Source organism: Pristis pectinata, chromosome 3, assembly GCF_009764475.1.
Source record: "Pristis pectinata isolate sPriPec2 chromosome 3, sPriPec2.1.pri, whole genome shotgun sequence".
Taxonomy (NCBI): domain Eukaryota; kingdom Metazoa; phylum Chordata; class Chondrichthyes; order Rhinopristiformes; family Pristidae; genus Pristis; species Pristis pectinata.
This window is the reverse complement of record NC_067407.1, coordinates 77,710,260-77,734,671: the sequence shown is the minus strand read 5'-3', so window position 1 is coordinate 77,734,671 and position 24,412 is coordinate 77,710,260. Positions and strand designations below refer to the sequence as shown.

Genomic DNA, 24,412 nt, shown 5'->3' with positions numbered 1-24,412 from the left:
AACAATTACAGCCTTGGGACAACGGCCCTTTTGTAAAACATCTTAAATGGAGCACATAGCATTCAGCATGGACTCTGTGCTTCATCCAGCCACAATGTTAAACATTAATATGGACACAACCAGAAACCTGTAGATGTGATGTTACAAATGCTCACTGAAAGTTTAACAATGAAATCATCTGTTGATTCAGCTGCATTCCCTATTACAAAGTAATGTTGTGCTTTGGTGTCTTTTTACATGGGATAACTAAATCCATAAACAGTTGAGTAAGGGTGGAACCTGATGATAACAACAGGTCTTTTGACGCTGCTGGAATCAACCACAAGCAAAAGTCAATAGGTAAAAGGTTGTCCCTGATGATTCTGCCTCCCCAGCATGGCGACATTGTTAAATTAAAGGTGTACGACTGAACGGCAGCTTCACCAATCTAACACTAGTAACTCTAACAACAGAACCACCCCAGTATTTTTCTGGAGCGATACGGGGTTTAATCAGAGAGACACGAGATTGCAGATGCTGGAAATCTGGAGCAACACAAAGGTGCTAGAGGAACTCAGCGGGTCAGGCAGCACTTATGGAGGGAGGTGGAGAGTCAACGTTTCGGGCTGAGACCCTTCATCAGGATAGGCAGGTGGAGAAGTTGGGGGAGACTGGGAATAATATAAGTAGCTGGGAGATGAAAGGTGGCAGTGACAAAGGGCTGAAGATGATGGAATCTGATAGGAGAGGACCATGAACAATGGAATAGAGGGAGGTGAGAAGGGGAACCAGTGGGATGAATGTGTGGGTAATGGCAGATTGAGAGAGTGGGGGAGGTGAAAAATGGAGGCCCGTGGGATGGGGAAGAGAAAAAGAAGGGACAGAGAGGACTGGTTACTGGAAGTTAGAGAAATCAATGTTCACACCATCACTTTGGAGACTACCACAGTGGAATGTGAGGTCCTGTTCCTCCAATCTGCATCTAACCTCAAGGTGGCATTAGGGGGTTTAATCAGAATTGGCTGACCTGATGAGTGTTTATACAATTCCTGCTTTATTATGGACAAAAAGACTTGCATTTATCTAGTGCTTCTCAGAAAAATGGAGACATCCCAAAGCACCTTTAATGAAAAAGTTTTTGAAGCGTAGTGGAATAAATAATTACCAGTACTTTCGTACACTGGTCATCTGTGCATCACCTGATTACTACATGGTTGGCTCTCACTTTTGATTTAGGAGTTGTCGATTTGAGTCTCCAATCTAGAGAGCTAAGTCCCTAATTGAGCCTGAAGAATTACTGCACTGTTGGAGGTAATCTCTGTAGAGATGATGTCAAACACACGTCAATAGAGGCAAGAGATTCCCCAGCACTATTTCAGTTTTGATATTATCTCAATCAACAGCACAAAGAAGTACAGACTGATCATTATCTAAGTTGTTCATGCAACCTTGCCTCATGCACTTTTTCCCATGACAGATCAGTAACTATATTTCAAAAGCTTTTTTTCATTAAAGGTACTTTGGGATGTCTCCATTTTTCTGAGAAGCACTAGATAAATGCAAGTCTTTGTCCATAATAAAGCAGGAACTGTATAAACACTCATCAGGTCAGCCAATTCTGATTAAACCCTGTCTCTCTCTCTTTACAACTGCCGGTTGACTAATTGACTACTTACGGCAATTTTTTCCTTTTACTTCAGACATCTGGCATCCACAGTATTTTGCTCTGTCCTTCATGCATGAATTATTTACGTGTTTGTGACACAAACCAAAAGCCAACATAGTTTTATAACTGGCTACACAATTATTATTGCCCTATTAGTTACTACTAACCACAGTTGGGTCACATTAATGAATAATGGGGATGTGCCTCCACTCGAGAATAGATGTACTAATTCCATGGCAGTAGATTCATTAAACGCTCCCCCTTCCTCTCAGCATCATTCTAGAGACCACAAGATGCTTTTGCCTCCTTCAGAACAGACATTTTTAAATGTCCACAGCTCTCAAGTAACGTAATTCACTTTAAAATTACTTTCCTCACAAAATTTATACTTCCTCATTCTTTGGATGTGATGTTAATCTGTTTTATTTCATCTAGTTTGCCTCATACTGTAAGTAATGATCACCTACACACACTGTCTGTGGGCTTCAGCATTAACCCAGGAACTGAAAATTCACCCAGGCATCATAAACTGGACAAAAAAAGGTGTTGCCATCTGGCTTAAATAAAATGCTGCAGGAAGCAGCGGCATCTCAGCAAGAGGAAGGAACTGCAGTGAGCAGGGCTCCTTCTCCTCAGGGCCAATAAAGTTAAGGGGAAATGTAATAGAAGCGCCGACAAATGACCATGAGTCCTGATGAGAGGAACTAGAGAGGAACCACTTCCACTGGCTGAATGGGCAGTAACCAAAAGCCATGGACCTAAGGTATATGCCAAGACTATGTGCTGATGATTTTACCAGCTGTGATCTGAAACGCCGATGGAACCAGATTCAAATATTAACTTTCAAAACGGATTAGATGTTTTGAAACAAAAATTGAAGGTCAGGAGGAAAGATCAGGAGGAAGGGACTGATTTTCAAGCTCCTTTAAATCACAGGTATGATGCATGCTTCAACTGATTGTGGGTACAAATGTAGTTTCCTAAATTTACAGCTTTAAATAAATCAGTATTCTAGAATATTGAGCATGGACTCTCTTTCAATACTAACCTCCAAGGGGGAACATATAAATATCTGAAAGGGAGAAAATTCCAGGGTTATGGGAAATGGCAGGGGATCAGAACAGAGTCTGTCGAAGAGCTGTGGAATGCAGGCTGAATCCTGCGATTCTGACACTGCTGCCGTAGAGATAAACGTAAAGGGCCAGCAGTGTTCACTGAGAAAGGCCACACTGGAAGCCTCCCCAGTTATTGGCAGAGGCACCTGCTCCATTCATGATCAAAAAACATCCCATAGGGCAGGCAGCCACTGGACCATTTTTGTAATCACTTGTTTGATAGGCAAAGCTTCCAAAAATAGCAGACATAGCCATCAAGAGATCTGTTGATGGTCAGGATGGTGGGAGGGGAGGGGTTTGAGAAAGAAATATTTCCCAACCCATATAATGATCTTCCCTGCTATGGGATATTTTACATTCACATAAACAGGCTTATCCCAATATAGCAACTTCCTTGGTACTTCCTGAACTGGGAGTGCCAAGGAATAGGACAGGTTGGAGTCCAGTGTGATCAACACAAGCCTAAAGGAGGTTGGGTGCCAAAAATACTTGACTGGGGTGGATGGGCCAAGGATGGAAGGACTTTTGAAGTACAGTCATTATTATTCCCTAAGAATTAGGACAGGTAATTTGCAGAGAGCAAAGATCCACAAACAGGGAGGAGAGAAATGATGAGATCCTGTAGTTTGTTAAGTGCTTGTTGATGGATTAAAATTAGAGTCAGAGAGAGATACAGTAGGGAAACAGGCCCCTCAATGAGTCCATGCTGAACACCAACCACCTATTTACACTAGTCCTGCATTAATTCCCTTTTTTCATTCTCCCCACATTCTACTACTCACCTACACACTAGAGGCAATTTATAGCAGCCAATTAACCTACCAACTCATAGGTCTGGGAGGAAACCCGAGCACCCAGGTGGAAACCCACGTGGTCACAGGGAGAATGTGCAAACTCCACACAGACAGCACTGGGAGCGAGGATTGAACCTGGGTTACTGAAGCCATGAGGCAGTGTCTCTACCAGCTGCTCCACTGTGCTGCCAATATTGGACAGGACTTTGGGAGAAATCCACAGTTCTTCAAAATAGTCTTGCAAAATGTTTTATATTCTTCTGAGGGTAGATGGAGTCTCAGTTTAACAACTCATCCAAAAAGACTTAAGTCAATACAGCAACCCTCACTATAATATTTGAACTGTCACCCTGGCTCATGTCTCTGTAGATGGACTTGAATCCATGATGCTCTGAACTTGAGATGACAGTGTCACCAATGAGCCAAGAATGACATCTTAATGGTTTTGAGAAATGGCAAAGAAATGGTTATGACAGCTATGCCAAATTTCTTCAACAACTACAAATGACAATGAATGTTAGAACATCACCAACACAAGACCCCATTTCTAACAAATGGGGACTGCACGAGTAAAGTTGAAGCCCAAAAATCAACAGTAAACTCTGCAAGTTAGACACAGAATTAAGCCAAGTACAAACATTTAGTTTCTATTATTTCCAATGAAGATACTCAGGAAAAAGAAACAATGTCCATTTCAATAAGTATTGTTTCTTAATGTCAAGCTGCGAAGATACATTTCCAGGGGAAGATGTTGCTTAAGAGTCCTTGTTGGGTGTCCTCAGACTATTAGTGGGAAGCCAGAAGTACATGAGGTAGACAGGGATGGGGATGTTGATGGGATGAGATGAAGTATGGTAAATACCAACACAAACCACCCAGAAGGCAGAAGGCCTGTTTTTGTGCTGGAATATTCTAGGTAATCTTCCCCAGCCAGAGGAACCCATTAAATATTCTTCTCAAGGTTGTAAGACTTATGGACTTGCTAGTCTTTATGTCCGGTGGAACAGAAAAGCCTCTTTTCCATTGTTAAAACAGATCAGTGAGATTTTTACTAAAACAGTTCCAGAAATAGTCAGCCTTGAGAAAATAAAGATTCCTGATTCATCAGGAGTGACAGGTATACAAAGATAAACTTGTCTTTTCCTTACTCATGTCAGCAGGTCTACTACACTTTTCTAACGTTCTCTATTTTTGTATTTCCTTTCCAGCATTTGCAAGTTTAATTTTATTGAGTCAGGTGTATGTTAGAGAAATATGTAAATATTTCAATAAATAAATTCTATGCTCTACACAAGGTGTCTGCTTTCCTTTACTAACAGTAAACTAGGCTTTTTCTAATTAACATTTAAATCTTCATTGTAATAGTGAAGTGTGTTAATAGGAATTTTGCTGCTTTCAATAATGAACGCTGCTCTACTATTTACATTGGTGGATATATTTTGTTTAGTACATATTCTAAACTAACTGAATTTAAGATTAAAAGAATATTACATCCAACCCCAGAAGTCAACCAGTAAATTCAACACATCTCACACAATTATTGTTATAGCTGTAGAGTTGTTCAGTGAACTAGGAGTGCATCAGCAACCCTATGATAATAGTTCACAATACAATATGCTGGACAAGTTAGCTGTAATTCTTTTGATTTGTTCTGGTGATTACTGTAAGACCCACTACTTGTTTTCAAATGCCACGTGACAATGGAAATGTTCACAAAAACAATTCATTCAGACACCCAACTGTTTTGTATCATCAACACACAAGGGTCAATATTTGATTCTATTTTGAATATCTACTCTAGAATAGTAGGAAATGTTGGATGAATTCTGCACTCACAATGAGGAGGACTTGAAGAGTTTGGTCACCAAGTGCCAGCATTGTGATTCCCTAGGTCAGGTAATAGACAGCCAGCCATGCAGTGCAGTCAATAAACCAGTAATAGATAGATCTTCTCCATGTCCCACACCAGGCATAATTACAAACTCCCATTTTGTGTAGCAGAACTCAGATTCCCTAGCTACTGAGAGGAAGTTGCTCACAAGACATATTACATAGGACCATTACATCTACTTGTAGACAACGACCTATTTGAATACACCTAGTTAGTAGACTGAGACAGACACATCCGAATTTAGCCTAAAGGTACAAACCTTCAAATCTCCACATCAAATTGAGATTCTGAAAGATTATCATCATGTGGACAATATTTCATCATAGAACCCTTCTCACAACACTACAGAACCATGAAGGTATGTTATTGATTAATACAACATTATTGGGCAAGTCAACAAGTTTACACTCTCAAAAGTAAAAGTACTGTTGTAAGATCATCCACAATTTGGAAGCAATAAGTGGAGAATCATAATTTGAAATTACCCTGATCATCCTTAACTTATTTTTGCACTTTGGAAAACTTAATGTAAGAGTTCCATCATCATGGTCATGAAAAGAAAGGAGTGTCTTCACTTCTTCATAAAAACAAAACTCTTTCAAATTTCAATGAGTGTCCTTCACTTTGCTTTTGCGCTTATGCCGGTCTCTGAGTTCTTTCTCACCTGACAGAAAAGAAATTCCCCAAAGATAATGATTTTCACTTTGTCTTCAAATAGAACGGGTTAGTGGAATGTAAATCAACATTGACATGGACTGAAGTCTTCATGCAGCTCTGAAGTTGTAACTGTTCACTGTGGTCCACCTCATTAATGATGTGAGGTTGGGTCATCTAAGAATTCCCTAGATCAAGAGGGGAAAAAAATGGGATTTACAACTGCTCACAACTAATTCTATTATCTGTGAATCTTATAGTGCATTACTTAAGGCGAAGAAATGTGATACTATTTCATAGTGTTCTCCCAAGTCCTGACAAATACCTTCACATTCCCTGGAAAGCAAGAATTACCACCCTAACACTCAAAGTCATATTTGTTTTCTTCCAAACTCAACAGATTATGCCCCCTCAATAAAGGTTCTTCTTCCAATCTTTCTTAATCACTTTCCATACAAGTCTCTCTTTCATAACTTCTATTTCCATTTTCTTAATGAGAATGTCTCCTCTTGTACATCCTAAAACGATCTCTGCCCCTCAAGAAAGTTTTGCTGCTCTTTTGATTCTAAGCTGTTCTCTCCCATCCTCCTTCCTCTCCCAGCTCTTCCCCTACTTTTGCATTCGCCTCTCTATGGGAAAGTGGTACTGAAGTAAAATGAAGTCTGAAATTTATTCATTGGGTTTCCTGAGCAGGCACATTTGAGATTGCAATTGGTTAGCTTACTTAGTCTCAAACACTCACCCAGCTAAGGTGCTGGCCTGTGATGGTGGATGGTGAATAGAACGGGACTATAGGGATATATTTTTATGACACTGAGGATGTTGGTGTAGCTGGCAAAACATGTTAAAACAACAATTGCCCCAGCCCCACTAAATGAGACAGAACTGCTTTCTGCGATTGAGCTTGCTAGTTGGGAAGAACTTAATTGGCCTGCTGGCTTCAAATGGAATGTTTTCCAAGAGATAAAGGGCTACAGGCCTGTTCCTAAAACAATTAACCTCTGCAGGAAGAGGCAGTAGAAACATATCTTTCTAAAAGTAAATGTAGCTACGATAATAACAAGCCTGTTGGGTACAAATGACCTTTGTGGCACTGATTGATTGGTTGAATCAAAGGGATGTTTTGTTATGATTGGACACTGACCAATGGCATGGATCCTAAAAGGTGGTTGGTGAAAAGGTAATAGTTAAATATTTATAGGTTGGTCAAAAAATTGCTATAATGTGTGACATTTGAACTGCATGATACCTTAGCATAATTACATGCAACTTGTATAATAATTGATCTATAACTTGTGATTTTTGAGTCATTCGGGAACTCTATATTTGGGGGGCTTCCATGCATGTGATCAAGTAAACTTGGGAATAAAAGAACTCGAGTCTTGACTGATTACTGCGGGTCCAGAGACTAGTTGACTCTCACACCACGGATCTTGTTTGGGATCCTGCAGAGTTAACTTTGTGAAGAAAGAGATCATTTGAGAATCAAAGGATCAGGAAAAGGACATTCAGCCCTTCAAACCTGCTTCACCAGTCAACTGGATTAAAACTGATCTATACCTTAACAACTTTTACCTGGTTTACCTCCATTCCCCTTGTTACTAGAACATAGAACAGGTCAGCACAGGAACAGGCCCTTTGCCCCACAATGTCTGCGCTGAACACGATGCCAACTTAAATCCATTCTGCTTGTACGTGATCCTTTTCCCTCCATGTTCACATGTCTATCAGCCTCTTAAACACCACTATTGTATCTGCTTCCACCACTCCCCTGGCAGCACATTCCAGGCACCTACACTCCGTGTAAAAAAAAACTTGTCCTGCACATTTCCTTTAAACTTTCTGCCTCTCACCTTAAATGCATGTCCTATAGTACCCGACATTTCTATCCTGAGACAAGGATTCTGACTGACTACCCTATCTACACCTCTCATGATTTATAAACTTGTATCAGGTCTCCTCTCAGCCTATCCTGACCTGATAAAGCCAGAGGGGACATGTCAACAGCCCTGGGACAGCTGAATATGCAGAAAAGGAGAACATATAATCACAGGAAAATAAGTGCATATTTACCTCAGTATTTGAGGGAGTTCAGGACTCTTGTATATATACTTGTGCTGGTAGCAGAAGTCTTTGTGGAAGGGAATAAACTGCAATTTCCTGCTACTCCGAGAAGATGCAACAATATCATAAAGCTGCAGAAAAACAAAATACCTAGAGTTCAGCTCATCATTTTTAAGATTTGTGTAATAAACTGACCTGTTGATCTGCACCGCAGGCTAGGTACCAAAGGAAGAAGGGTGCACTGGAGTGGAAGTCAGCAGCGATAATGAAGGTCTCCCAGTGCATTATACCAGGTCAGATTTCACTCACTGGAGACGGGATGTACCTCCACGGTGAGACAGGAGACGGATGAACCCTCCCAGCGGGGAGACCTTTGGAGGATGGAAGGGGTGGAAGAGCCAGGATTTTTTTTACCCTCTCTCACAACACAAGAGTAATTGTGGGCAGGAAACACCCTGTGCTGCTGTGAGATGGGTGTCCAAGTGTGTTGAAAAATCAAGAGAGGTTGCTTGTGTCAGAATTGGCCAGTTCTGATACACCTGTAACCTTAACACAGACGTAGCTCTCACTGCAGCATTTCTAGCACCCTCTTCTATTTCAGGTTTGCAGTAACTGCTGCTCTGCACCTCACTCTTCCAACGCGTTTTCTTCTCTACTGTCCTCATTCATGTCTCTCTATTTATACCTCCTCCTGATCAGCTGTGATTAAACACCACCCAAAGTAATTGGTCTCCACCCCATCACAGGACTTACCTCTATTCTCCCCAACCCCCACCCTCTCTGCAACTTAAAACATTTGTTTTCTCACTTTTCCAGTTCTGACGAAGGGTCACTGACAAAAACATAACTGTTTCTATCCCCACGCCTGCTGCCCGACTTGCTGAGTATCCCAACATTTTTATTTTGTTTTACTTTAAGCACCTTTCTCAAACCTCCTGCATCATCCCTGTCTTGAAGTGATCAACTGTGTTTCTCCAGTCAATCTACATGACTGTAAACTCTTATCCCTGGATCTATTCTAGTATATTGCTTCTCACCCTCTCCAAGACTTTACATCCTTTCTAAAGAGTGATGACAACAATTGGTCAAAACCTCAGATCATCCCCTGCAGGAGTATTAAATAAATAGTTATTGTACAATCTCTGAAGACTGGCATCACCAAGCAATTCTATTGTCCTTGACTATTTGATTATAGAATGCATTCCCATTATTGTTAAAGGAGAAACTTTTCCCAGTTGGACTAAAAATAGTGCTCTCTTCCTCCCTCATGTGACTACAATCTCAAAACTTTTCCAGTGGCTTAAACTTTTGGATCAATTTACTTTCAGAGCTTTTCCCTTCCATTTCCTTTTGGAGGTTTTGCAGGGAATCTAACTGGTAGCAGGTATATCACTGCAAATAATAATTTAATTAATTTGGCTTAATTAAGCTCATTGAACTGGGTCAATGGCTTAAGGTTAGTTTGCCAATTGCAGGTGTGATGTACCTTCTTCCCGAGGTGGAAGGGGACAACAGCATCATCTTCTGCATGGAGAATCAGCAATGGGCAGGTGATATGCCGCACACTGGAGAGAAAAAAAAAGACACATAATTGGAGAGAACAGACAAAGGACTGGCATAAAACAGATAAAAATAGGAAACAATAATGAACTAGCATTTGCTCTTTACACACGGTTTCTCTGGTATTTGCTTGATTTTAAACAGGCACGTTAAACACCATATCAACATGTTTGCTTTGAGGTCCTGCCAAGCTTGATGTTAGCACAAGGCAACTTCACATGCTGTACGAGGGGGGAGAGGCAGCCAGCTTTACACTGCAGAGCTCCATAGATTGAAATTTTCCCAATCCAGATATTCCCTCCTTCATCAAGATCCCAAGGTTTTCCTTATTTAATCAATTGACTTGGACAAGATGTTGTTTTCAAAGCAAGTTATATTGCTCATTAAAAAGAGTGGAACAATAGAGAACATGCATGTATGAAAACTGTTTATAAAGTATTCACGTCAACTGGTGAACGTGTCAGGAAGGCCTCTTTTTTCCCCAAGGTGTGGGTGTAGCTGCCAAGGCCAGAATTTATTACCCATCACTAATTGCCCCTGAGAAGGCAGGCAGCGGAGTAGCCTAGCAAGTATCCTCAACGTATAGATGCCACATTGCAGTCACCATGCACTAGTGGAGGAAATGAAATGTTTAGGATGGTGGATGGCACAGTAATCAAACAGGTTGTCTTGTCCTGGGTGGTGTGGAGCTCCCCCCCCCCCCCCCCTGTTGTTGGAGCTGCACTCATCCATGCAAGACACTTCCAAGTTGTGCCTTGTAGACGGTGGAAAGACTCTGTGGTATCAGGAGGTGAGTCACTTGCCCAGGATACCTCCAACTCTGACATCCCGTTGTAGCAGTCTTGGATGGCTGTCTAGTTGAGTTCTCTGATTAACAAGTAAGCCCCATGATATTGATGGTGAGGAACAGTAACGTTAGTGAATCTCGGTTTAGCCTCTCTCTCTTGTTAGAAATGCTCATTGACTGGCTAATGGGTAGAAGGAATGTTGTTATTTGTCATTTATCAGCCTAAGCCTGAATGTTGTCCAGGTCTTGCTGCATGCAGCCAAAGACTGAGGAGCTGCAAATGAAATTAAACGTTGTCCAAACATCAGCAAACATCTCCACTTCTGACCTTATGATGAAAGGTAATCATTGATGAAGCAGCTGATGAATGGGCTTTGGACACTTCCCTGAAAAACTCCTGTAGTGATGATCTGGGATTGCTGGGATGGGGATGACTGATCTCTAATAACTCCAAGCATCTTCTTTGTGTGAGGTATGACTCCAACCATTGGAGTGTTTTCTCCTTGATGCCCACTAAGTTCAGTTTTGCCAAAGGCTCCTGGATGCCACACTCAATCAAATGCGGCTTTGATGCCAAGGGCAGTCACTCCACCTCGGCTCTGGAACTTAGCTCTTTGGTCCATGTTTGGATCAACGCTGTAGTAAGATATAGAATCAAAAAGTCCTTGCAAAATCCAAACCAAGTATTGTTGAGTCAGTGATGACACCTTCCATTGTGTTGCTGATGATTGAGAGTAGACTGATTGGAGGTAATTCACTGGATGTGATATGCCCTGCTTTTTGTGAATAGGATGTTCCTTTGCAATTTTCCATGTGTTGTTTCATAATGTGGTATTAAACAAATAGGAAATGGAATCATGCCCACCAGTCATAGAATTTTATCTCATTCGTAAATACAGGGATGATACATGGCCTGTAAGCTCACACTTAATTCTCAGGGATATGTTCTGATATTGCTCACAAAATAAAATTCCATGGCTACTTTAAGTAGACTAGCCTTTTGCTGTTTATAAAGTTCTGTAATTCAATTCTATGATGGGATTCATTTCCAACCACACAGGACCACACCCAGCACTGCCTTTAAAAACCAGGCAAGGTAAATGCTCGTCCTAAAGGGAGACTTTGACCTACAGTCATTTCATTTGATATCAACTGAGGCAAGTCAATTCAGATGATGTAAGCTCCATTGAAGACCACAGTGTAGAGACTGCATTTGTCTTACCAGCATTAACCGTATTTGATCAGAAACCAACAAATGAAGATTGAGATTTAACTGATTATCTATGAACAGTCCAGGACTAACAGAATGGTTTTAGAACAAGATCCAGGGAAACAACATTAAGTAGAACCTGGGGCTCTCTCTCCAGGGAGGCTCCAGGAAAATCAAGGACTCTCTGGTACCTCACTCAGGCATTTGAAGGTTGTGATTTAAAACCTTACTCCAGAAACTTTAGCCTAAAACCTAGATCTACTCTAGAGAGGCTTGAGGGGTTGCTGCACTGGTGCCATCTTGTAGATGAACCATTACACAAAGGCTCCATTTGCCCATACAGATGACTGCAAAAGTTTGCGTAACACTAGGATCAGCAGGAGCATTGTCCTGATATCCAAGCGAACATTCAACTCTAACAGAGATCACTTGGCCATAATCACGTTGGCTGTCGCATTTCTGCAGTGAATGCACTTCAAAAGTACTTCATTGGATGTAAGGCACTTTGGGACATCCTAAGCTTGTGAACTGGAAATAAATGCAGATCCTCCTTCCTCACTTATGAAGAGTCTTAAGGGTGAATAGCAACAGGCCAAAGGTTATAGACATCAATATGATCTTGCCCTCAAATACAGTCTGCAACCTTATCGATGACAACTCTTCAAGTGCTCATGCAAGTAATTTATAAATGTAAAGATGGCTTCTATCTCCACCAACCTTGCGTGAAGTGAGTTACAGAATACTATCACACCCTCCCCACCACCACCATTCACAGGGGGAACTATTTTTGCCAATCTGAACTTTCTGCCAGTTAACAAAACTATATGCGCTAGATCACCTCCCTTCCAAGAGGAAAAGATCCTTCTTCATTAAATCTCTCCTCATTGTTCCAAGGAAAACCACTCAACCAAATTGAACCCTCTTAATAACTATAATTCTCCAGCCCTGGCAACATCCTCATTTATCTACACTGTAATCTTCATTCCTGTAGAATGGAGACCAGAGAAGTGTACATAGTTTTCTCTTTAGACAGTCTCTTGAATCCAAATGGTGCCTTGTTTCCACTTAGCGCAGAGTGGAAGAGAGTAATTTATTTCAATGTGGGGTAGCCATTACACACCAGCTGTCACAATCTTAACAGAACAAGGTCCTCATCCAACATCTGGGCGGTCCAAGCTGATTAGAGACCAGTCCCTGCTGCATGGACTTACACACACATACATCATGCACAAACACTCTTCTCTACGTCTTCACTTACCCCTCCAGTCCCCTCTCCCCTTCTAGCTTCCTTCATCCATTCAACTGTCCACTCTCCTTGCCTCCCCACATTTCTCCTCCTCCCCTCTTCCATCCCCCAAAGCTTCCTCTCCCTACTCTCACACCCATCCCACACTCCCACCAGTGGCTACCTACTCTCTCCCAGAATGAGGTTTCTCCAGGGCTGCTCCCTGACCATATGTCATCCTCTCCACAGTCAAGAGATAACCTCTCCACATTTTCTGCCCAAAACCTTGGGGAATCTCCAGTAGCTTGTTGTTGGCAGATAGTAGTCACCGACGGCACTGTGAGCAGGTGATGGTCCCGGTGAGGGGGTTGCAGGCAGATGACGGTGGATTCATCCTGCAGAGCAGGACTTCAGCTCTACTCACCTCAGCTGGACACTACTGTTTACTTGCACCCACATAGAACAGTACAGCACAGGAACAGGCTCTTTGGTCCACAACGTCTGTGCTGATCACGATGCGAAATGGAACTAATCCCATCTACCTGCACACGATCCACATTCCTCCATTCCTTTCCTGATCATGTATCTGTCTTAATGCCTCTTAAACGCCACTGTCATGTCTGCTTCCACCTCCGCTGCTTACAGCACATTACAGGCATCCACCACTCTCTGTGGGGAAAAAAAAACTTGCCCACACATCTCCTTTAAACTTTCACCCTCTCACCCTAAAGCTATGCCCTGTAGTTTTTGACATTTCTACCCTGGGAAAGAGACTCCGACTAACCTATCTGTGCCTCTCATAATTTTATAAACACCACCACTCCAGGGAAAACAATCCAAGTCTATCCAATCTCTCCTTATAGTTAATACTCTCAAATCCAGGCAGCATCCTGGTGAACTTCCTCTGCACCCTCCCCAAAGCCTCCATATCCTTCCTGTAATGGGGCATCCAGAACTGCAAACAATACTCCAAATGAAATATACATTAATGGAGGACCAGAGTTCTGATGTCAAGTGTTTTATACAGATCAAGCAGGATCTCCCTGTTCTTGTACTCTGTTTCATCTTCCTAAATCAAGCAGCTGATCCAATGGCAGAGTTTAGACCTGGCAAGGAACTAACTACCTCAGCAGTAACCAGAAATCTATTAGGCTCAGCTGCTCACCAAGACATTAAACACATCTTTTTAAGACTGCAGACCCAGTTCCAAAGAGAATTTAGAGCGGACCTGCATCACACAAAACATCCAGTCTTCAAGGATCCCTTTTTTTAAAATTTTTTTTTACAGCGTGGTAACAGGCCCTTCCAGCCCAACGAGTCTGCGCCGCCCATTTTAAACCCAAATTAATCTACCCGTACGTCTTTGCAATGTGGGAGGAAACCAGAGCACCCGGAGGAAACCCACGCAGACACGGGAGAACGTACAAACTCCTTACAGACAGCGACAGGAATCGAATCCCGATCACTGGCACTGTAATAGCGTCGCGCTAACCGCTAACATCTCAGTTCTCCAAAAAGAAAAGCTAAGCTCAGTATTTCACAACGTTGAACCCTTCCGATGACATCGGTTCCCAAGTTCCAGGAAGCACTAAATTTACTGCAAAATTTTCAAACTGCACAAAAATAATAAGAAACTGTGGATAAAAAGCAATGAGCTAATATTAAAACTCATTTAATCGCATTAAAAAAGGACTTTGATGATTTTGCCAAGATTGCAAATACCTAATTTTAAAGCAAACATTTCCTCAACAGCTTTTGTTGCTCTGACATCAATGTTAAGAATGGGGAAAGAGAAAACAGATTGTTTGATGCACATGAATGTGCTGAGGAAGACTAGAGATTACTAACTCCCAATGCTTCCAATTAGTGAAATGAGACAAATGTTCAAACTGGAAAGATTCACTAGGTAAAGCTATCATACCAGGCATTTAGGACATTAATACATGCACAACAACTTACACAAATGACACCAAATACAGACACATTTAATACTTAATCCATTGAGAAATCTGCTTAAATCAACAGCCTGAAGTGGACGCAATACTCACGATCAGCCATTAATTTCAAATTAATGTATAAACAGAACACTTATAACTAGTATCTTTCACAACCTCAGGATATCCCAACATACTTCTGAAGTGTGATCATTGCCCTAATATAGGAAATGAAGCAGCCAATGTGCACACATCATGATCTCACAAGCACTGATGAAGTAAAGGACCAAACTGTGTGTTTTGGTGATGTCATGTTAATGATAAATGTTGACCAGAACATCCTTTGAACTGTGGTAAGGGTATTCTGCACCACTCAGCAGACAAACAGGACCACTGCTTAATATCTCATCCAAAAATCAGCAGCTTTAACAGTGCAGCACTCATTCAGTAATTTGCTAAGGTGTCAACCTAAACAATGTCCTCAAGTCCCTGGAGTGGATCCCTAGCCTTCTTATTCAAGGGCAAGTGTTACTACTGAATCACAGCTGACACCCGATGTGTACATCTTCCCATCTGTACCGAGTACGCTGCAATATTGTTAAACCCAAATTGTTCTGGGGTGCTCACATCAGTACATTTATACAAATTCAACACTGGACCAAACAGAAATTCTAAGTGGGAAAAGAATCCGAGTTTCTAAATATAACTTTTATTAAAACACTCTTAAAAACCATCTACTTACTTTTCATCGTTTGGGAATATAATTCCACTCTCAGTGATTGGATCTAGGAAAAACCAGTCAAAGCCAGGTAGATGCCTGTAGATCTGAAACATCAACAATCAATAGATTTATCAGGATAACTGTAGCACAACCAACTAGAAATTAATGGCCACTTTTTCAACAGCACAAAGTACGCTCTACTCAGAAAGAATAAGTTTGGTGAGAAATTAGGAGCTGCAACTCTTGTCATTATAATTTTCCCTTTTCAAGGATCAGTCAACTTAGATAGGACAAGTTCCAACTGTCCTTCCTTATCATGTGGTATTTTTTGTTCATCGCCTCATCAGTTTCCTTTTCTTCATGCATCACTTTGAGGATTGCCACTCTGAGTTGAACAACTCCATTATGGTTGACCCATGCAAATACCATCAACTCTAAATAGATAACTATATAGACATTGGACTGATAATAATTTAGGAACTTGTGGTTACATTGTTCTTTACACTCTTCTTCATTTCCAAAATCTTCACTCCATTCCCCAGCCTTGGAATGCTGTTCTTTGCTCCTTTTGTTGGTCTTGGGCTACCACACCTCTTCTCCTGACCTGCATTTGGACTGTTTGCTTGCTTACTTATTCTATCACAGGAGGCTATTCAGCCCGCTGGGTCCATGCCCACTCCCAGTAGAGCAATCCCATCAGTCCCACTCCCCCACTCCTTATTTCCCTGTAACCCTGGCAACTTATTCTCTTTGGGATGTGGGAGGAAACAAAAACAACTTGGGAAAGCCATGTGGACATGGGGGGAATTGCATAAAGACTGTCTAGACAAAAACTGAACCAAGGGTTAGAAGTCTAGAAGAATATTTTCTTCCTTGTTCCACAATTACAATCTGACAACTGAAATAAAGAATTCAACAAGGACACAATCAGAGTGAAGATATTTCGGCCACTTTTTGACAAATTTCAACAACATATTTGGAAACTTTTCAGAAGTACATCTGCTGTCCCCAAAGGTTAGAGACTGAGCTTCAGAGTAGAAATAAATGATAGCTACCATTTGAAATCCATGTAGTTTAAATATTTTATTACCATTAGATGAATACCTCTCCTGAAGTTACAGTAATTATGCAGGGCTCAAGGTAGAGTGGAAAGGAAGGCAGCCAAGGGAACACCACTGAATACTTCAGCAATTTAATCGGAGTTTATATTAATCCAGAATCGAAAGTGAATTGCAATAAACCTGTAACTCTTCTGAGGGTCAGTGTTTTCAAATTAAAATTCTGAAACCCAGCCATTGTGTTTCTTGGAGGGGGCCAGTGGTGTGATCATGCTAAATATGAGTACATTGAGATGAAGCATAAGCAACACTTGCATGCATCAGAGAGGGCAATAGAAGATACAAAACAACACCCCTCACAAAGTGGATTATCGGCATCTCAATTCCTTATTTTGATGCTCTTATTTAATATGAATCTATCACTCCCAGCCTTAGATGCCTTGATTAATCCATATCCAAAACCTTTAGGAGGCAGAGAATTCAAATTTCTACTGCTCTGCGAAAATCTGCTTTGATTTCTCCCTTCAAACAGCCTGGCTTTAGACTTAAAACCACTTACTTATCTTTCTGCCATTCAAGGAAGTAATTTACCTATTTTGTTGAATCCTTTTAATGTTTCAAATACCTTGATCAGCTCAGCCTCAATCTCGTAACCTCATAGAATGCAGCCTGTCCTCAATTTAACCCTGGTGTCATTCTGCTAAATCTGAGACATAGCCACATCAAAGCAAATATATCCTTCATGATAATGTTGGTGAAAGCAATGGGTCAGCCATTAAAACATGGGACCCTTGAGAGAGGGAGGCAAATTACACACAGACTCAGCTAATTGTATTCCTGTTAATTTATCTGTGAATGGTGGACCAGCCAGTTGTAAACTTGCACATTCTCAATTGGTTGATAAACCCATTCAGCATTGTTTAATTGAAATTTAGAGCAAGAAGATAGTAATGGGAAAGGATCAATCCTTAATTGTGTTTGAATCAGAATCAGAATTATTATCACCGACACAACATAAAATTTGCTGTTTTGCGGCAGCAGTACAGTGCAAGGACATAAAAATCTATAAATTACAAAAATAGTGCAAAAAAATAGTGCAGTATAAGCACTGGTTTTATCTGCCTTGAATGAAATTATGGAGCATTCTACTTCAATTGAAGAGTTAGATTTCATTTGTCACAACAATTTAAATTAAATTTGATTAAATAATAGTGAATGGTCATGGAACTCCATGTGGATCCAAGACAGAGCAGGCCTTTTGGATTTTCCAGGGCATGTGGGTATTTACCTTCCACATTGGCAGTCCTATTCCCATGTGCCCAATCAGTTCCGATATCCTTTTATTCAATCATCTAACTTATTCTAAAATGCCAGCATGGTCTCTGCTACTTGACGTGAAACATTGACTCAGTTTCTCTCCCAATGACATGCTGAATGCTTACAGATTTTCTCCTTTTGCTGTGGTTCCTACTACAACTGCCAGCAACAATCAAACAGTTTCATGAGGTAAACTGAAACCATGCCTGCCTTGCCTGTGACATTCCTAATGTTAAAGCACATTGAGAGCACTCATTTTTCATTGCAGAGATCTCTGTTGTGACAAGCTCTCACTGGTCCCTTGTTACCATTGAGAAATCTCTGGACTGGCAAGAGCTCTGCAGCCAGAGGGAGACAGAGCAGCTTCCATCATATGCAACAGGTGGTGATGGTGGAGGTGACACAACCCAAGCAACCTCTCAATAAACAGAGCAAATACTGCCAGTCCCCAGCAACGGCCCATGCTCACCGTGCCACAGCCCTGAGCCCCACACTTCAATGCTGAGCACACCACCCACCGAACACTAGACCTCACAGGTAGGATTTGCACATTGCTTTGCTGGTTCACTCCACACCGAGTCATGGAGCAGTAAGCTCACCGTTTCACGACTGCAGAAGATCCAGCAGAAGGCATGTGTCTGCTCCAGGTTCCTGGTACAGTGGTGACTTTAGGGTTCATCATAGCATTACGTATAGAGAGATGCATCACTGACAGCACTGCATCTCTGAGTGTTGTGCTGTCAGTAATTTATCTCTCTATATGTAGATAAGGTGTACATAATCTCATCCATAGATGATATAGATCATTATAGATGATTCCATTCATGCACTTGTTGAGAAGCCAGATTCTCCATCAAAAATGTCTGAAAGTAGCATTGAGCATTCATTTTCCCCAAAATATAACTGGTAAAACAATATAACTGAAGAAAATGATGACCCAGCATTTAATTCCTAATGTGAGGTGAGGAAGCTTATCTAATCTGTGTTTCAGAGAAACCCTATCATTGGCTTCAACATTCACAAGAGTACAAAATCAAACAGAGATTAGACTGTCCCAACAGATTCTCTGGGTTGCAGGAAAGAATAGGACAGAACAGTTTAGCCAATCCCATTGATATTTTAATTATTCCCCAATGAGTTACAGTCCATGGTCACAGAGGAGCAAGGCACCATTTGCCAGTTGAACTGTAGAACTATACCCTAGCAGCAGTCCACAGCTGTGAAACAATCAGAAGCCTCTCCAGAGTCTCAACTGCTTTGACTTTGAATTAGTGGCTTTGAAGTGGCTTGAAAGTGTTAAGTTTGTGCAGAACTTCTGCTTTTGTGATAGTTTGCCTCTTCAATAGGACAAACAAGTCAAAGGAATATACAATAAATGGTAGGGTGCTGAAGAGTAGGGAAGCAGAGGGGCCTGCACTGGCATTGCCACATGTCCCTGAAGGTAGCAGGACGGGTAGATAGGGTGGTTAAGGCAGTATACAGATTACTTTCTTTTTCATTGGTTGAGGCACTGAACATGAAATCAGGTTGAACTGTACAAATGCTAGCTGGGTTATAACTGAATATTGTGTATTCTGGTCGCCACACTAGAGGAAGGTTGTGACAGGAATGGTGTGGGTATGGAAAAGGTTTGTGAGGATGTTGCCAGGGCCTAGTGGTGAGCGAAGATTTCTTAGTAACGGAAAAGGCTAGGCAGAGATTTGAAAGAGGTTTGAATAGGGTGAACAGAAAGAGGTGGCAGTGAGGGTTTTGTTTAAAGCCAGGAGTGGAGGAGCGTGGAACTCACTACCTGAAAAAGGGAGGGCAAGGGCAGAAACCATCAACACATTTAAAATAAAACAACTGGGTGAGCACTTTATCTGTGAGAACCTACATACTTTGAACCAAAAGTTGGTAAATAAGATTATTCTCAATAGCTTTATCCTCAGCCAACATGGATAAGATGGGCCAAATGAACTCGTCCTGCACATTACGTTCCTACAGCTCTGTGATTCCCATGTCTAACATTACTTGATTAGAAAGTCACACTCTCACCCAGGGAGTTGCACCCAAAATGACTGCTACGGTGCTGCCTCTATTAGAATCAAAAGGAATGCCTCTCCAAAAAAAAGACAGGATCCTTGGCTTTCAAGTAGTTCAATCAACTTTTTTACCAAAATCTGCCCAGCTTTGGTCCAGAAACAAAGTAACAAGATGCAATTGATAAGGTTTTAGGAATGCACAGCAAATTTGGTCAGGATGATTAAGTTTAGGGGATTGGATATACACACCTTGACATAATTATGTCTCTAACAACACTGGATCCAGAACTTGAAGCTCAAAGAATGGATTTTTTTTTAAACTTTACATTCACAGTTATACTTTCCTTAGAACAGTGAGCTTGTGTGGCTGACCTTCATCCCTAGTGTCCTTTGCCCCACAGAATACAGTTTAACGTCAGAATCCTGGACTCTGGAAATCCCCACACACCCCAAAATCTATGCCCTTGGCAAAGCTTTTGGTTACCTCCCTAAAACCTTCGTAAATGATTGAGTAAGATTTTGTCTGATAATGCTCCTGTGAAGTACCTGGTGACATTCATTTTTTCTAATGTACTTGTAGAATTGTGGGTGTGATTTCCATCAGAAAATACTTGGATAAATGTCTGTAACATGAAACACTCATCTTCCAATCCGGGCAAAGTGCATTTTCAATCAAACAGTGCAGAAATAAACAGAGTTATGCAATCAAATTTTTAACCATGTAGAAGTGTAGGTTGCTACTGTTAACCTAAGTCACAATCTCAGCCGTACATTAATGTCAAGTAATCAGCAGAAATCTCAATATACATTTTGTTTTGCATAAGTGGTACAACAGGCTGAACAGTAACTTTCAATTTATTCTAATAAATATTGGACGGAATCTATAGTTTCCTGTTCTGTAATGAATAGTTTAGGACTTCACTTAAAATAATATGTTGCTTACCAGTGAAAAAGGGTGGCTTTTGGCTTCCTCCCGAATGTTAGTGAAAGGAGATTCCAGAATTAAGGCACCTGGAGGGGTATCTAAGAATGAAAGGAGCCATGTGTATCAAAACTCGAAACATATTAACATTTTATAGTCACATTGCAACAGACAAAAAGTCACATAACATTCATTGGTGTGGTACAATTTTCCCATCTCCCTGGGAACTGACACCTTCAGCAACTTACAACAGATCAGTGGTTCTGGTGCTGTACATTGCAGGATGAAAGACATTTAACATGAACTTGGGCACACAGTGTTTCTGAAGCCATTATATTATTGAGACACATTACAGCATTTGAATTATTTTTTCTTCCTCAAACAAGTAGATACAGGAGTTCAGCCCCTTACCCCATTCAGTTGAATGATGGCCACTCTGCATTTCAGTTCTGGTTATCTTCTTTTTCCCCCATATGTCCTTTATCCAATAAAAATCTATCATCCCCTGCCTTATACATTTCAGTCTTGATCCTTGCCATAGAAACGGGTTGTCCGCTTGGGGTCAGACCATAACTGTAGTATCACTTCACTTTTGAATTCTTACCACTTTGAGAAGATGCCAAATTTCATTAACCTTTTTAATTACTTTTCACATCCATGTACAAAGTTTTAATGATTTGTGAACATGGATCAAAATTTTTGGCTCTCTTTTATACTAACTCCCAACCACAAGGTCAAGGAGTCAGAAGCCTTACAGTTATTTCTGGTCAGCAACTTAATGAGGTTGAATTGCGACCACCTTTTAGCTGAACACTATTACACAGCAATTAAGGAGATGGAGGTTGGTGTGTGCTGGGGAGAAGGCTGCCAGGAAAGATTAGTAAGCTCTTCTGAAGTACATCTTGCCTGCTTGTGTTGCGTGATCAAATCTTCATGTCCATAAGGCAAATTACAATAGGAAAAAAAATAGAATTCATAAAACCCATTCCCCTCATTTTACCAGATATAGAGTTTTGTTTTAATTCTTTTATGAAAAGTAACACTGCTAAGGTCAGCACTTAAGACCCATCTCTAATTGCCCTTGAGAAGGTAATGACTGGAAGCCTTCTTGGACCACAACAGCCTTTGTGGTAAAAGTTCTCAATTTGTCAATTTCGGTGGCATGTTCCATGACTTTGATCCAGAGATCATTGTCAAGGTGGTGTGCAACTTGAAGGCAATTTTGTTTTAATGATGCTGTATAAATTAAAATTGGGGGGTGGGTTTTAACAATTCATTTCAAAATGCATCAAAATGCTTTTATCAGTGCTGACAACCTGCTCCAGTACCATTTCCATTTTGGGTGTGAGGTGGGGGTGATGTTGTAAATGGCATTTCCACTTTAAACCAGTCTGGGTGACGCTTGCCTCAAAGGGAAGGCAGGTTTTGATTACTTCAAACAAGACAGAAGATAGCCAGCTGTCGCTCTTTAATATTTGGTTACCATCTGGACAGAGTTCACAACTTCCTTCCATAAATGAGTTTAACAAAATCATAAAAAGCATAAACTAAGCACCGTGGCTCATTTCTAGAGAACCAGAATTCACAGGTAGAAGTGTTACACTCAATCTGTATCAAACCTTGGTTAAGAGATCTGTGCAGTAATCTGTGATCTAGCCTTCAAATGAAATATTGGACATGGAAGCAATAGAAAAGTAAAACAAAACATTTACAATGATAATACCAGAACAGGTATTATTTAAGGATACAACACTTTAAGGGTACAAGGTCTTTAAAACTATGAAGGGCTTGACAAATTGAAGAATATATTATTGAATGTAATTAAATACAGTGGAAGGAGGTTTACGTGAAAAATCAAGATCAGGAGACACTGTGGAACTAAACAGCCAATTTCTAAATAGCCATAACTTTAGTTCCCAGCTATGCAACATCATGAAATTACTGTTTCCTTCAAAGGCCAGTTGCCCACTGTAGCCACAGTGTAAGCAATATTTGTAACCATTGTGAACATTCGGAACCTGCCAGAGGGGACATCTTGACATGAAAAGAGGAAATTGTCCAAATAATACAGATTTTAAAGTTCTAACTGTAATACCACGTGTGGTCATTGGGTGTCCTCCAGCAAGCACATATAATATTCATTGAAAAGTAAAATACTGCAGATGCTGGAAATCTGAAGAACAGAAAATGCTGGAAACACTCAGCAGGTAGGGAGAGAGAAACAAAGTGAGCTTTTCAGCAGCTGAGAAAAATATACTCGAAACTGAGAAAATATAGAAATCAAACATGTTATGTGTTGCAGAAAAGGGGAAGAACTGGAGAGAACAAAAGGGAATGTTTCTTACACAGTGACCAAGAGAGACTGCATGACACAACTGGTGGTGAAGACCCATTAATGGCAGATGATCTCCCTGGAGGAGATGTAGAAAGATGGAAATGAATGAATTCAAAAAAGATTCAGCAAAAAAGAATGCTGCAAGTGTAAAGTACACACTAAAGAAGCAAAACACTGCAAACACTGGTAATCTGAAATAAAAACAATGTTGGAAATACTGGTCAAGCAGCGCCTGTGGAGGGAGAAACTGAATTATTATGTCAGGCTGACCTTTCATCAGAACTAATCATTTATGATACAAACGGGAAGGCTGCTTAACTAAAACTTTTGAATTCAATATTCCTCAAAATTATATTAGGATTAACCAACACTCATTCCCCTTCTCAAAGTACTTGCCCATGCAATGGTAGGAATTGTTAAGGTCCTTTTACTTCTCTTCCCACCATCCAGAAACTCAAACACTCCTTCCAGTCGGAACAGAGATTCACTTGTATCTCTTCTAATTTAGTGCTTTGCATCCCAATGCGGATTCTTCAAAGTTGGGGGAAACCACACCCAGATTGGGTTACCACTTTCCGATAAGTATGCAGAACTGAACCTGAATTTCCAATTGCCTGTCACTTCTCCATCCCACTCTGGCCACTGGGTCTTTGGCCTCTTGCACAGCTCCAACATAGCCCACTATAAGCTCAGGGAACAGTGTCTTCTTTTGTTGAGGAAACCCTCAGACTTAACAACAAATTCAACAATTTCAGATAACCAGTCTTTCCAGTTTCAGTCAGAACCAAACAATAATGATGATAACATCATCAACCTGAAACTAACTTTATCTTGCTCTCTCCAGAGACATCAAGCTAAAACAAACTGCTGGAAGGACGCAGTGGGTCAAGCAGCATCTGAGGAGACAAAAGGGATGGTCGGCATTTCACCTCCTCCCTCACCACCATCCATGACCTAAACAGCCCTTCCGGGTGAGGCAGAGTTTCACGTGCACCTCCTCTAACCTTTTCTATTGCATCCAGTGCTCCCGTTGCGCCCTCCTCTACATAGGCAAGTCCAAACATAGCCTTGGTGACCACTTTGCAGAGCACCTATGCTCTGTCCACAACGGCCAACTTGAGCTTCCTGTTGCATGTCAGTTCACCTCCCCTATCCATTC

General features: G+C 41.0%; 1 protein-coding gene across 1 annotated transcript in view; it reads right to left on the bottom strand.

Annotated features, from left to right (window-relative positions):
• Positions 1-1,080: 1,080 nt before the first annotated feature.
• The window catches only part of abhd12 (abhydrolase domain containing 12, lysophospholipase), a 121,369-nt gene continuing 98,037 nt past the window's right edge, over positions 1,081-24,412 (bottom strand). Inside the window, exons 9-13 of the mRNA XM_052010938.1 lie at positions 20,940-21,019; positions 15,622-15,704; positions 9,650-9,728; positions 8,173-8,294; positions 1,081-6,287 (exon numbers count right to left, since the gene is read on the bottom strand). Coding sequence (XP_051866898.1) covers positions 6,254-6,287; positions 8,173-8,294; positions 9,650-9,728; positions 15,622-15,704; positions 20,940-21,019 — 398 coding nt within the window. The 3' untranslated portion in view covers positions 1,081-6,253. The remainder of the gene's footprint in view (positions 6,288-8,172; positions 8,295-9,649; positions 9,729-15,621; positions 15,705-20,939; positions 21,020-24,412) is intronic.